Below are 15,576 nucleotides of genomic sequence, written 5' to 3'. Positions count from 1 at the left end.
TGAAAAAGGTTGCTCTGGTGTCATAGAAGTTGTTGCCTATGTTCTCCTCTAGAATTTTGATGGATTCCATGGGGCGCCTGGGTGGCACAGCGGTTAAGCGTCTGCCTGCGGCTCAGGGCGTGATCCCGGCGTTCTGGGATCCAGCCCCACGTCAGGCTCTTCCACTGTGAGCCTGCTTCTTCCTCTGCCACTCCCCCTGCTTGTGTTCCCTCTCTCGCTGGCTGCCTCTATCTCTGTCAAATAAATAAATAAAATCTTTAAAAAAAAAAAAAGAATTTTGATGGATTCCTGTCTCACATTGAGGTCATTGAAAGGGAACTCTTGAAAGAGAAGAATGTCTGCAGCTGAAGAGAAAAAAAAGAACTGATTAAGTAGACCTTCCAGATATGCAAAATCTGTAAGCTGTAATTAATATGGAAAAGCATAACCGGGGAAAGGTATTACAACTTTGAGTCTTGCAATGCAAGTACTAGGGAAAAGTATTAACCACATTGAGTAAAACCAATAATTTATCAACAACTATTAAGATTTGTAAGAACTGCTGTATCCCTAAAGCCTAGAATAGTACCTGACACATAGTGGATGTTCAATACATTTTGTTCAACTAAAAAAATGGCATATGTAATCATTCCACTCAGTTACTTCCATTAATTAAAGTGAACAATTTGGTGGATCATTTGGTGAATCCAGTATAGCATTTACTTGAATGTGAATTTACAATCAAACATACCCAGTAAGATTCTGCCAGTCTCATGTTGAGGTATATAAGTTTTCAGTCCTAAAAAGTAAAAAAAAAAGTATCTACTATTTGAATTTTATAGACTTGCATGGCTACAACCAAGATTCTATCTTTGTTTAGAGAATACCAAGTTCTTAGATGGGTTTCCCCTAAAGGCAAATCCTGAGACAAGGATTGAGAGCTCGTGGTTTACTTGAAATAGTGACCTTGACAGGGAAATGAGAAGATAATACAAAAAAGGAAAGGCAGCTAATAGGTGATGCACAAGCCAACTACCACAGTGGACACCATAGGGAAGCTCTAGAATTATTCCAGTAAAGGGGTGAAGACCCTGGTATTTATACCTCTATATCATGGTCATTGGGTTAAGGGCCATCACCTAAGGAATATTACTTTTCATGCATTTTCAGACCACCCAAGCATGTCAACAAAGTGAGTTTTGGTAACCCAAAGTAAGCCCCCCAAAAAAGATGTAATAGCTGGCCCTTAAAAAGAATCAAGTTGGCATGCTTGGAAATACTAAAAGAATCTGAGAGGGTATGACTATGGCACTCATAGTGTCTGTTAAAACAGGCAAAGAAATGGCAATTGGTATGTGTAACTGAAGAGGTTCTAGAGTAAAAGGAGAGGATTTGAAAATAAAACTCTTACTTCATAGCAGCATGTTAACTAGCCTTTAAGGGCACTATAGTATAATACCTACTACTGCCTATACTCAGTAAATCACTGCTGCTTGATGGAGGAGTGGGTAAATGATTTAGGACTGAGCTATGGAGGAACAGATACACCAGAACACTACACACACCCATAGCAGCCCACTTGCACTGAGCTATCAACTTTATTTTTTAATGTTTACTTTTGATGACCCAGCTAAGAGGGGATGTCTTTGATGTAGGACTTTTTCTTCTAAGATATAGTTATATATACTGTTTTAGCCATAAAATACCCAAAATAAAAATAATAGATTAAACCCCAACAATTTCTCCTAATATAAACACAATTATATAGTCAATTAAAAATCTAAAGTAAAAAAGCATCTTGAAAGAAGTGTAGTCATTTAACTTCTTATTCTCTACATATCCTAAATCTCCCACATTCTTTCTCAAAAGCTAATGGCATTTCAAAACTAAATTTTTAACCGATTTCACATCTTATTACTGTCCTACAGCTAAATTTTGCTGCTTTCAGAAATCTTTTGTATGTCAGTTCAATATGTTTCAATTGGAGCTGAATTATCAATTCTGATGATATGCATTTTTTTTTTTGTAAATTAAGCTAGAGACACAGGAAATAATGTATTCTCTGTTTTCCAAAGGGGATCAATCTGAGGTTTATTAAAGTTGATAATGAGTCCTTTAGAAAAAGCAGAAATCAATTCCGAGCAAGAAAGTTAAGGTAAGCAGTAATGAAATTGAAACCAAAGATGACTCCGTTTTTGTTAGTTTAATAAACACCATACGTCAATTCAAATATGCTATTGTTTCTCTTTTAATGAAGACAGTTTATATTGATTAATAAACTTTTGAATTGTCTGGATATATGAAGAAGTATAAAACCTTACTCTCATTTAGATTGATCAAGAGTTGCTTCATTTGATCTCAGAATGAAATTTCCCTTTAGACTGTGAATCCAGTTTGATCAGGATAATGACATACTAACCTTAAGCAAGTGCCATTTATCAAGGAAACACAAGTATTTACCAGGAAAGTTTTAAAAAAATTGGATTTAAAACCTAACATAAACTGAATGATAATATTTTTCATCATCCCCAAATTACCAATTTCTACTTAATGGCCATGCAGTGAAACAACATTATATTTGATATACTCATTACAGTATGACCATATTCCTAAACATCCCTGAAGATTCATTCTTAATGATTAATTGAACTTGCACTCTTTAAAATGTTTTACTCTGCTTAAATTTCAACTTTAATTTCTTCTCCCTGAAACCAAAGAATCTCACCACACCACCACCAAGTTTTAAGCATAGTTGGCTTTACATCCATAAATGATCAGATAAGAAAAGAAAGGAAATACTATTAGAAAAATCATAGTGATGCAATCCTAAAGTATAATTATCTCATCAAACAAATAAATAGAAAAAGTTCCATATCTTTCCAGGGAAGGCCCATATTCAAAAAAACACCCTGCAAAACAAATACAATTAATCTATTTTTCTTAAGAGACCCCAATATACAAAAAGCAATTTGATCATCTGATAGTTCAAAATGCAAAAGCCTAGAACTGGATTTTTAGCAGCTAGAAGTAGTAGTAGAATCTAATTCAATAGTTCAATAGAAGCTAGGACTATTAATCTGGCTCTAAGCTTTCACGTAAATAGGTTTTGGTGATTTTACAAAGAACCTCAAGGGTCCATTAAAACGAGACATCTTCCTAGGGTTACAATGCTAGTTACCGTCTTTACAAAAGTGTTCAGAGAATTTTGGTAAAATTATTTCATAGGACACTGGTGAGTTCATCACAACTGCACCATAACCTTTAAATACACCACCCCTTTCAAGCCTCTTTTGTTAATCTACTCTATTAGAGTCCCCTGCTTTAACTAGGCTCCCTTTCTCCAGCCCCTCACTCAGAAGCACCATATTATATAATATTGGCTTTTTAGTTCTTATGGTCACTAATGGTTTTGACAAGCAGGAATCTAAAGCCTAACGATCCTTTGAGTGAACCAATAAAATTGAGTTATTGAGTTTATAAAACCAAAGATTACAGCCAAGATCAATGTGTCCTCATCAAGGTGAATTGTTTCATAGATGCTACTGGAAACAGTCTTCAACTATGTCCAAAAGAAATGTATTACAAATCAGAACAAAGTCACTAACATCAACTTTTTTCTTTTAAACAATAAAAAAGTAGGCCCAAAATTAAAGTATAATTTTTAGTTCTTCAAAATGAATTATTAAAATATATTCTTCTACCTATATGTGATCTTAAAAATTATCAACTCCGACCAGGCTGTGAAATAGAAACTAAGGCTGACTCAGTCACATTTTAGACCTACCTGATCAGATTCTCCAGGATTAATACTCACTGACAAAACTATAGTCTGTGGCTATAACAACTTTTGTTGTCACATCACGTCATCTACTTCTGTTCCTCCATTTAGTATTTCATTCATACTAACATTTCCGGAGACCATATATTTTCTAGGCACTGTACTACATACTTTCACATAGTGTTTCATATATTTAAGATTTAGAGATGGATTGACATTTTAATATTTAACAACTTTGATATGATTCATATTCCTAACAACATAAAAAAACTGTAATAGTAATAAGAATATAGCATAACTTTCAGGGTAACTCATTTAGCTCAATACTGACAGTGCGGTCAGTCAGGCTTCAAATAATAAAAAATTATTGGATTATTTCTTTAACAATTCAAGCTAAAAGCTACCGGCATGAATTTAAGAATCTATGCTAAAATTGCACAAGGAGGAGATTCCACTTAAAGAATCATCATCATTCTTCTAATACTTCCAGTATTTCTTCAGCTATCTGAGCTTTAAATATTGATTTCCCAAACTTATCAAATATGACAGAACAAGTGAATATTGAAGATCAAGCCAAAACACCACTGGGGGATGATTTTCATTTAGACTTATTTCCCTTAACTTTCTGAATGCCTCTGGGCATAATTGAAAGACCCTGTTTCTTTTCCTGTACCATGTGTAAAAGTTTAAGTGCGTTACATAATTAAATTGATTAACAATTTTTAGAAGATTAATTAGCATCCCAACAGAAATTTAACAGAACTTTTCATTAATACCTTAATCTTGATAGTACCAATTTCCCTCTCAGAACACTTTGAATTCCCAGAGATGGCTTCTAAATGCAGAGCCTCTATTTACTTAATGGAGCTTTGCACCACTGAGAGTAGCTCTGTGGGGTGCTGGGGAGCTCAGAGGAAGACGTGAAATGGGAATAAGAATGCAAAGTAGGCCCTCTCAGCCTTGCAGGTTTCAAGCACTATATATCCCTTACCCTGATTGCAACTTCAGCAGAGTGGTTTGTTTGTTGAAATAATGAATAGTAGATGGCATCCATTTTAGTCGAAAGTTTTAATTTGTGATTCCCTGAGGCTCTGTGAAATAAAATACCCTTTTTTTTTCCCATAAACAAAGCCAAATTTCTTCTGGAATTTCTTCTGAGATAAACCATCTAAGAACACTGATTTGACATATTAGTCTGTGAAACAAAACATTAAATGAATGCACTTTGGTGGTGAAAAGTACTAATCCTATGAAGATTATTTTTATTTCTGTATTATGTTCTTATCTGATTAAGTTTTTGCTTTTAAAAACTAATTCTAAAATATATCATGATGTTTAAGCTTCCCTCAGAAGCTCAAAAAATAAAAATCTACCTATTCTGTTTGATTCTACAGCTGTTTTATTTACTTTTTTAAGTAAGCTCTAAGTCCAACAAAGGGCTTGAACTCAGGACTTATGCTCTACTGACTGAGTCAGCCAGGCACCCCGATTTTACATCTATGTTAGTTAAAATATCAGTTATTTCTGAAAGCAATCATTAGCATCACAGTAACATTTCAATTTCAATAAGCAATTTAAATGCATTAAATAGTAATGAGTATTTGGAAAGTAGAGGAACTAAAGTTTATCCTTGCAAAATCTAGAAAGAGAAGTATCTTAAAAATCAATAATTTTAAGATTGGAGATTTAAATTGACCAGGAGAACAAAGCATTTTCAAATACTTAAGAAATCTCCATGATAAACAATTGATATACTACTTGAATATCAACTTAGCTGTTTATTAAATCTTTCCTCAATGATACTATAGAAAATGTGATTAACTCATTCTTTATACCTGAAATAAATTAAACAGTATTTACTTAGAAATAAAGATACTCATTTACATTTCAGAAAATTATTAAATGTCTACTACATTTCAGGTGCTATTCTAAATCCTGAGACAGTGGTGAGCACAATGCTTATAATCCCTGTCCCAGTGGAACTAACATCCAATGAGCAGGAGTCGGGAGGGGTGGGAGGACAGAAATAAACAAGGAGGCAAATAATTAAATAAGATGATGTCAGATAGGTAAAGGGCTAGAAATAAAACTGAGTAATGGATAGAAAGTGAAGAGGTATGTTGCTTAAGGGAGGCTGACATCACTACTTCTGGGATGGTGACTGAGCTGAGACATCTGTGGGAAATTTGGGAAATTGCAAATCCAAGTTGAGAACAGTTTACCTGTAGACTACTCATATGTAGGAATAGAAACCTAACACACAAAAAACAGAACTTTTAATATTTGTGGGTTCAGGGCAAGAATAAAAATAAAGGCACACATACTACATTCCTAAATATTTATAAGTTCTAACTCAAGATAACAAGCTGATAAAGGAAATAGACTCCATCCTCCTACTTTGACGATATTGCCTTCACCAGAATGTGGTGGTATAAGCAAAGCTGGCCTCAGCTCCTGACCTAGATTCCTTTTCTCCTATTTTGGACTCAAGTCTATACTCCAAGGAACCTACACACCCACATGTGGACACCTCATGTTTAACTTCCTGGAAGTACTGAACACTGAAACACCCTTTTATCTTTGTTTCCACAACATCATAATTTTTAGTTTTCCACAAATTTCTTTAGCAATTCCTCTGCATCCAGCCACGCCTTCAATATTTTTTTTTTATTCCTTAAGGTTCTGTTTTAAGTCCTATTCTTTCTCACTTGACATATCTTCCTTGGGTGACCTCATTCATTTGCATGACTTAAAATTATTGTCAGCAGGCCAGTATCTGTTTCCCTAGTGCCATGTTTTTCCCTAAGACTGTCTGTTTGATAATTACACTTGGAAGTCTCTCAGGTACCTCTAGCTCATTGTGTCTAAAACTGATTTCTTTATTCTTTTCTCCCCCAACCTTGCTCCAGTCTTCTCTGCTTCTGTAAATAGCATCCTTCCTATCCAAGTTGTACAAGTGAAAAATTTGGGAATCATTCTTTATATTGCTCTTCTCTTCCCCTCCTTCCTCCACAACCAGCCATTCACTAATTCCACCAATTCCATTTCCTCATCCATCCATTTATCTATAACTCCGATGGCCACTATCTATACTGTTCAACTACTTATTTCTGGCTTTAACTACTGCAACAGCCTCTTAACTTAGTGCTTCAACTTTTTCATGTAGAGAATAACACTGTAAGATACTCTGAGATGAACTGTGAAGGAATTGGAGATATCTATTTGGGGCTTAATAAAATAATATAATTGCTTTTATCATACTATGTAATTTTATTTTTTATTTAAGATTTTATTTTATTTATTTGACAGGGAGAGAGAGACCCCGAGAGAGGGAACACAAGCAGAGGGAGTGGGAGAGGGAGAAGCAGGCTTCCCGCTGAGTGAGGAGCCTGACGCAGGGCTCCATCCCAGGACCCTGACCCACGACCTGACCCCAACGCAGATGCTTAACGACTGAGCCACCCAGGCGCCCCATCATATTATGTAATTTTAAAAAAGCAAACACAAAATATTAGAGATGATGTTAAGCATTGAGTTTATATAAATATCAAATATATTTTTCAAAATTTAATAGGAATTTTAAATGTTTTCCTTCATAAATTTCACTTTTTTAATATAAGATTTTCTGCTTAAAATGTCTACTATCAATTCCTGATCAAGACCTTTAAGGATGTTCCCTTCAAACTCTTGATAGTCATCAAAAAAGAGAAACTTTGTTCACACAAAGAAATGAAAAAACTGTTTAAATATTTTTGGAACCATTTTAAAATTTGCAACAGTTGAAATCATACTTAAGATGCTAACAGCTCTTCCTCTTCTTTAAATGAAAATGTAATGTTCAAATTTCTTGCGATAATATGAATGGACTTTGAAACCTGTTGAACAGATTTTATTTGCAGGACATAATGGCACCATCAAGGCAGTTCCCTTGCAGCCAGCTTAGCTGAGGGAGTAAAAACTAAAACATCAGTTAGCTACAAACAGAAATGGCCCTTATACGTAATGTCGCGAATGCTTTGGAACTGTACCTGCCTCTACTCTCCCACCCCCACCCCAGGCCTACCTTTACCATCCACATTATGGGCATCTGAAACACAAACCCTTTCAGCAACAACGTGGGCTGCCAAAGACCTAGGAAAAAGATGTAGGGAGTAGAAATATGGAATAAACTCAAATATTTGAGAAATGTGTGAATTTGGGGAGCTGCTCTCCAGCAGTGTCACTGAATTGGTAAGGAGCTGGCTATCCTTTGTGCACTGCAGTTTTAAATATTTGAACAGAAAACCATTTCCGAACTTCCTGTAGGGAATAATATTTGATCAGGATGGGCTAGTTTGGTTCTAGGACAGGCAGTAAAGATAATACTTTCTAGATAAAGAGCTCAATCAAAATAGACATATGAATAATGAACATTTGTTGGTTGCAAAAAAAAAAACAAACATTCCCTGCTTTGCTCGTCCTAGGAGTCTTCAGATTTTTCTTCTTTTTGGGAGCTCCTCAAAGCCCATGATTCCTTGAGTCAGTCCTCAGTCTAAGTTACACAAGATATTTTCAACTCAAACCACCTGTCCCCTATTGCTCACGCAAGGGTACAGTTGCCAAGGGCTTTTTGAAAATGGAAGTTCCCTGTTCTGCTGAAATAGCTACCAAAAGAGATGCTCTCTGTCATTGTACTGGACAGTGTGTATGTCACATGAGAGCAAAACTGCTAAAGACTACATTCTTGATGGGGGTGAAAATTGGGGAGAGAAAAAATGTATAAAGCATAAAACAAGCATACAGTCCATAAACAGATATGCATCATATTAAACCTTGGGGGGGGGCACTGAGAAAAAAATCTTAAAAGGCTCCTTATGAGAGCAGTAAAGAAAAAAAGGTTGAGAAACACCGTTCTAGAGCAATGGCAAATACCACAAAGGCAGAAGACAATAATGGAAACTAAATTATTGATGTTATCATTAAGTTTATGAATCAAAGTTTATGACACCTAAAACCTGTTCTATCTCTTGATTTTCCACTTAACTAAGCACATAAATTCCTTTTATTGTTTAACCATTATGTGTTGTTGCCTGTTATTCACAACAAATGTCATATTAACTGACAAAATATGGAACTCTTTATTTGATGTATTATACATGTTGATGCAACAGAACATTAAAGTGAAACTATTTTAGTATGTTTCTGCTAAGTCCCCATGAAAATAAGTGCCAAATATCCTTATATCCAAAATGAGTCAAGTAAGATGAGAATCCCACTTAAAATATGCAAAGAGATAGTGGGAAATGGATTTCAAACTCTTGGTCCTCATCCCATGGATAGTGCAGAAGAGTCAAAACTGAAGACAGGGTTGAAGGATAAAGAGTAATTATTAGTACACTGACATGAGGGTGGTTGGTGGAGAGTGCTCAAATTGGGAGGGACTTCAAGAAGACCCTTTGAAAACCTTGTTTGTATCTCTGGAAATTTGTGTAGACACATTAGACTGGTAAATAAAGTTTAAATTGTGAGGTCCAAACTTGCATTCTTAACTCACGAAAGTTAAAGACGTTAAAGGGAATATAAAGTAAAAATTGAGGTGAATTAAGGTAAGTTCAGCTCCCCCCCAATTCTTTGGATTTAAACTGAATTACTTAGGAATCTTTGATTGCAAGTGACAAAAATACAAGTTGACTCAGCTTAAATGAAAAATGGGAATTTACCACTCACATAATCAAATCACAGGAGGTGAACTGGACTTTGGGGATGACTGGAGGCAGACATGAAGTACTGGGACTTTATCAGAAGCTAGTGAAAACGTTCCAGGCAGACCTCCCTGCCTGCGCTCCCCCCACAAAAAAAGCAGTCTGCAAGGACATAGAACTGACTTTAGACTAGTATCAGTATCATAAGTCCAAATCAATGGATAAAATATAGAAGCAGAAATACTGGAGATTTCAAAATCACGTAGTAAGTGCACTTTGAAATGCACCCAACAAAAAAATGATAGAAGTATGTGTGCTTGAGTAAGTACATGGACAAATAGTGAATAAGGCAAGTATGATAAAATGTTAATGTTAGAATCTTGATGACAAGTATATAATTCCCTATAAAATTCTTTCAACTTTTCTGTATGTTTGATTTTTTTCCTAACAATATGTTGGGGGCAGAGAGAGGAAATCAAGCAGAATAGCACCATGGCTGAAATGATTAGTCCCTAGTCAGCAGGATACGAGTTCTAAACTGAAGGTACAGAAAACAGACCTTACACTCCAGACAAAGAGAACTAGCAAAAGCTATTCATTCAAACAGAACATAGAGCAAACATTTCTTGAGCTTTNGTCCCTAGTCAGCAGGATACGAGTTCTAAACTGAAGGTACAGAAAACAGACCTTACACTCCAGACAAAGAGAGAACTAGCAAAAGCTATTCATTCAAACAGAACATAGAGCAAACATTTCTTGAGCTTTCACTTGGTAGACCCACTGAATTAATATCAAGGTCTTAAAGAGAAATCAGTAATGACCTGCAGAGTGATAGCATGAGGTAAGAGGTGACCATCCTAATTTGGGAAATCCAGAAATGATGGGTGAAAATGGCTATCCCATTGACTTAGTCTGCTTCTATTTAGCTATTAGTGCACTAAGCATCACTTTAAATGTAGAAATAAAGCCCTGATTTCTCACTTGCACAAACGAGTAGATGGATGGTATCCTTCACGGAGATAGAAAATGCACATGGAAAAACATATTTGTAGAGGGTAACTTCTGCATTTGCTTTTGGAATCTTGAAGTTTAGGTGTTTATGTTACACCTAAATAGAGATGTTCAATAGGCTGGGAATTCAGGTAATATTTGAGTACTGGGAGAGATTGGGAGTCATCATAAAAGTGGTCTAGGTTTTTAATACACTGTGTATCATCCAGGATGTATATGGAGAAGAAATTCTTTCATTCTTTTTATAGCCATTCACCAAACTATCATTATTACCAGAACTACAAAAAATGACAGATGTTTTTCAGTTCAAAACTTAATTTCCAAATCCAATGACCCATTTGCTATCCCAGATGTGTTTAACTTACCTCGGTACAGCATTTATCGGGTTGTCTACTCTTTAATTGGAAAGCTCTCTTTTAGTGATATTCTCATCACCACTCCCCTTAATTCCCCCTTTCTGACGGTTCCTTTTCTGTCTCTTACCCTACTGAGTCTTAGAATTTGACATTTATAGGGTTTCATCCTGGGTCCTTAAGTCTTCATTTCTAACTCCAACTTTCCCAGTTAGGTTTTAGGTCAAATCGACTAATAAAGTTTAAAACTAAAAATTGTGTTGATAGCACAACACAGGCAACACTATCCACCTTAAAGCTACATTGACCTACCTTCTACTAGTCTGTGAGGTTCATAACCTTTTTCATCTCTCTGAGCTTATTTTTCTCATGTCCTTAAAATGGCAGCCAAAATATTTAATTTGCAAGGGTATTAATGATTAAATTATAAACGTAAAGCACCTGAGTGCTCCGCACTCGATAAGTACTATTAATACAACCCATAACTTCAGATGAATACAAGTTATGCCAAGTTATAAAATATCTACCTTACCTAATATTAACTTCTGTTCGTGTGCACTCAGCCTACACAGTGTTATTCAGGTTACATGCGTTGGCTCGCTCTGTATTATTTTCTCTAGAATCTCTCATAGCATCAGGGACTGGCTCAAAGTAACAGTAGCAACCGCTTCCTTCCATACACCGCATTGAGGGAAACACATTTCCCAAGGCTTCTTAAAGAAACAGTTCAGTTTAGCTTAGGGGTGAAACTGAAAAGCTTCGTCACAAAAACCTAGTCCAACATTAGCCCATCCGTCCGCAGGTCTCTGACAGAAAAGGGCGCGGAGCCATTAAACAGTTTACTAAGCAGAGTTGAAACCTTAGTTTTTAATCTTTCCCGCTAGTCTCTGAACAACCAACCGCATTAATATTCCGCCGTACTCCGCGCCACTTCCGTTCGCGCATTTTAGTTACGTAAGCGCATCAGCTCTCGCGGTATCACCCGATGCTGAGGCCCTTTAATAAAGATCTCGCGAAATTTGTTCTACAGCTCCAAGCTCGCCACTCACTCTCCCTCACCCCACCCCCAATCTGTCCTTCCTTTCCCTGTCTCAGTCACAAAATTCTCCCCTCCCCTTTCTTGAGCTCGCAGCCCTCCCCCTATTTCCGATTTCAGGCCGGAACCGGAAGTTCAGTGGGCGGGGCCCGGCGGCGGAAAACGCTGCGGAGCAGGGACTCGGCTGTTGCCGCTGTCCCTGTCCCCGCAACAGATCGCCGTGGCTTCAGTCTGAAGGTCGGTCCGGAGGCAGGTGGGCGTGGGTCTCCCCCGGAGTGTCCGGGTGGCAGCCTCCCCGGGCCCTCCGGGCTCCGCGAGGGATCATGTCTACAGCCTCCGCCGCTTCCTCCTCTTCCTCGTCTTCGGCCGGTGAGATGATCGAAGCCCCCTCCCAAGTCCTCAACTTTGAAGAGATCGACTACAAGGAGATCGAGGTAGAAGAGGTGAGTGAGGCCCGGCACGGGGGCACCGGAACCGGCCTTTGAGTGGTCCCGACTCTTAAGGTGCCTCCCCCGGCCCCTCTGATTCTCGGGGCCCTGTCGGGTCCACCCGAGAGTCCTCACACAGGCTCGGTATAGAGGGAAGTTTGCCTTCAAATGCTCGGGGGAAACTTGCTTTTTCACTCCCTTCGGCGCTCTTGTGTTTGGTCTGGTGCCTGGAGTTCGGTCATCTCATTCTGCTGTTTGAGATGACCGAATACATATGTATGTATGTATGTGTGTAGTGAATTCATCAAAGACCATGGCCGTTTTGGATTTTCAGTTCACTGAGACTTAGTGTTTTAAGGGCCAACGATTGTATTATGTTCGACTTACAGCTCCGTGCTTGGTACGTAATGTGTGTTCAATAAATGCTTGGTAAGTAAATATATCATCTTGTCTAAATAAAGTGTTTCCCCAACTACCGAATGGTTCTCAGTTTTGCCGATTCGATAGAGTAGTCATAATAGTAAAAGTTCTGCCTTCAGTTGGACTAATTGGATAAATTTTACCATTAGTAATGTAGACTACGATGAAAAAATGTTTTAAGGTAGCATATTCCGAAGAGATAATTAATGATTTCGGTGACAACCACAATATAACACCAAACCAGAAATCGCTGTTAGCCCAAATCCATTCTTTGTTCTGTAATAAGTTATTTTAGAGAAAGGTAGTAATGTACTTTTAATATACTGTTTTCAAATATACAGAGTAGATTTGTTCTAAGGACCACAAAATTTAGAAAAGTAAAAACTATATATTTTAAAGATACGCTTTAGAAAGTGTTAAAGCTTTAGGTGAAAATATTATCTATCAGTTACCATTCTTCATTTTTAAAATTTACTAAATACTAAATGCAGTATATATGCTGTAAAGAACACTGTGTGTCCTGTGTTACAGATTTTCAGCAGGTTATCTCTACTTTAAAAATCCAAAATTATTTTTAGGCAGTGGCAGGCTAAAGTAGTGAGATAATTATCATTCAACAAATAATTTTTCTATGCATGTTTTGGAAGAAAAATGGATTCCTTAATCATATCATTTTATGGCATAAAGTAATCATTGAGAACAGCCTCATTTTACAAGGTAGCATAAACAAGGCCTTTGGAGTTAGAGGGTTCAGTATATCACTAATATACTTATTAGCTCTGTGATTTGAAGCAAGTTTCGTAACTAATTCCTTTGAGCATTATAGCTTTATGCCCCAATGATAAAACAGGGATAATAATTTCTATTTAATTTTATCTGTATACTTCCTATTAGGCAATAAAATAAAAACGCCCAACACGGTACCTCATACTATTAGGAAACAGAGAAATGGTGACCCTCTTTAAGGTCACGTGGCTAAAAGAAGGACCCATATTTTGAAAAGAGGAGGGAATTTATTTGTGTGTGTGGGGGGGTGTGTTTTCTATTGAGGCTATGATAAATTCCTTTTTCAGAAGTGGATAGTTGATCCGCTTTCATGGCTAACTTTCTTCTTTAAGAATAAAAATTCAATGAGTCAGTATAAAAGAATTGAAGTTTTTAAATAAGCATTTACGTCTACTCTGTGGCAAACTGCTGTACTTGTAGACTGCAAATTGTTACATAATAATAACTTGTACTTCGTGGTCTACCAAATGCTTTCACAGACTTATATCATTTGATTCTTACAACCCGTCATTTTCATTTTCTCACACTACTTTCTAAAGCATTTTACATTATTGCTTCTTGGAAGAATGGAAGTTACTGAGAAGACGTTCATCATTTTACTGCTCTTCCCAGAAAGCCATTTAACTTCTGATGAAGTTTTACATTTCTGAAGATTTTTCTTTCAGTTTAGATATTGTTTCAGCCTTTCTTTAGTATACTTAGGACATTCCTGAGGAGTAAATTTTTGTTTTCAGATGAAAATTTCTTACATTAGCTGGTTCTCTAGTTTAGGTTTCATTTTCTAGCACCCAGTTTATTTTCACTTTAAAGATTGAATTTGAACCTTTCTGATGTTGAAACCATTACATAATTCCCATTACATTAATTTCCACACATTAAAACAGTGTTATATAATCCAGAGTGTACTATAGGCACTCAGTTAATAACTGTTTCTCAGCTTAGATTTTGCTTCTAGATTAAAATCAAAAAATGAGAGAACAAAGAAAGATGACCAGAAACAAAAAGTATTTTACATTGCTTTTAGGTTTTTATATAGTAGAAATACATTGTCTATAAATAAAATTATATTTTGTATTTTTTAAATAACAATGTAATTGAAGCAGCATGTATTGATTCAGTTAGAAACTGTGTAAGAAAAATACTCTAACCGCAGGCCAAATATGCAGTCATTTAGTAGATGCATATTTTTAAGGCATCAGCTGATTGTAATCCTCACATTCCTAATCTTTTGACTCCGTAATATCAGGGCGGCACTTCCTAAATTCAGTTCTGATATCAAATTATGTGAGGTCTCTGCCTCAGAAATCTATGTAGGTACTTTTTTTTTTTTAAGCCACTTAGTTTTTACCGTTCTGGATTTGAATGAAGAGAATGTTAGAGTAAATTGTGAGGTATGTACATTGAAGACTAGGTTGCAAAAAGTGGTAAAGGCAGTGTGGTGTGATAAAAAGTGTACTGGGCTGGGTATTTTAAAAAAATTGAATGCCATACTGATTCTACCATATTTTAGTAGCCTTGAGCAGCTAACCGAATTTTTATTGGTCTCTGACTTATCGTGTGAAATGAAGGATTAAACATGATCATATAAGATGTCTTCCAGTTCTAAGATGAAAACACATTTATTATTTCCAGTATTTTTGCTTTGTTTCCACAGTAAGCTTTACATGATCTCTTATGGAATGTAGTTGGTGACTAACCAACCCTGGTTAAACAGGACACATATCCCCATTTTAAGGATATTGACAAATGGTCATAGAGTTTGATTTACTAGAAGCCTCGTGTCTTAAGTAAATGGTAGAGCTGGGAATTGAATTTGAGATTTCTCACTCATGAGTCAGTTGCTCTTTCTACTAGATTTACAGTGTTGCTTTAGTTCTTTGTGAAGCACATTCTGAGAATGGAGAAACAAAATACTGATTTTCTTTACAGTGGTTGGTCGTAAACATTTAATGAACATTCTCTTCTGTGTACAGTACAGCTAAGGTACTGTGGAAGATGAACAGAAGAATGCTAAGATTCTCTCCTTGAAATTTTTGACTTATTGTGAGACTAGAATAAACATAGAACAGTTAATAATTAACATTTTCAGAACCGTGAATTTAGA

The 15,576-nt window shown here is 36.4% G+C and overlaps 1 protein-coding gene and 1 long non-coding RNA gene across 3 annotated transcripts in view; one reads left to right on the top strand and one right to left on the bottom strand.

Annotated features, from left to right (window-relative positions):
* Positions 1-285: 285 nt before the first annotated feature.
* LOC117804231 lies at positions 286-11,834 on the bottom strand. Its single transcript, XR_004628571.1, has 3 exons — positions 11,335-11,834; positions 731-778; positions 286-344 (listed from the first exon to the last, which is right to left on the bottom strand). It is a non-coding gene; the product is annotated as an uncharacterized LOC117804231 (long non-coding RNA).
* Positions 11,835-11,976: 142 nt separating this feature from the next.
* MAP3K7 (mitogen-activated protein kinase kinase kinase 7) overlaps positions 11,977-15,576 on the top strand; it is a 69,937-nt gene continuing 66,337 nt past the window's right edge. Inside the window, exon 1 of one of the 2 annotated variants that reach the window (XM_002925088.4) lies at positions 11,977-12,281. In XM_002925088.4, coding sequence (XP_002925134.1) covers positions 12,162-12,281 — 120 coding nt within the window. In that variant the 5' untranslated portion in view covers positions 11,977-12,161. The remainder of the gene's footprint in view (positions 12,282-15,576) is intronic. The other variant, XM_002925089.4, reaches the window with a different exon arrangement.

Source organism: Ailuropoda melanoleuca, chromosome 10, assembly GCF_002007445.2.
Source record: "Ailuropoda melanoleuca isolate Jingjing chromosome 10, ASM200744v2, whole genome shotgun sequence".
Classification (NCBI taxonomy): domain Eukaryota; kingdom Metazoa; phylum Chordata; class Mammalia; order Carnivora; family Ursidae; genus Ailuropoda; species Ailuropoda melanoleuca.
The sequence above is the reverse complement of the archived record's forward strand: the minus strand, read 5'-3'. Positions and strand labels throughout refer to the sequence as shown.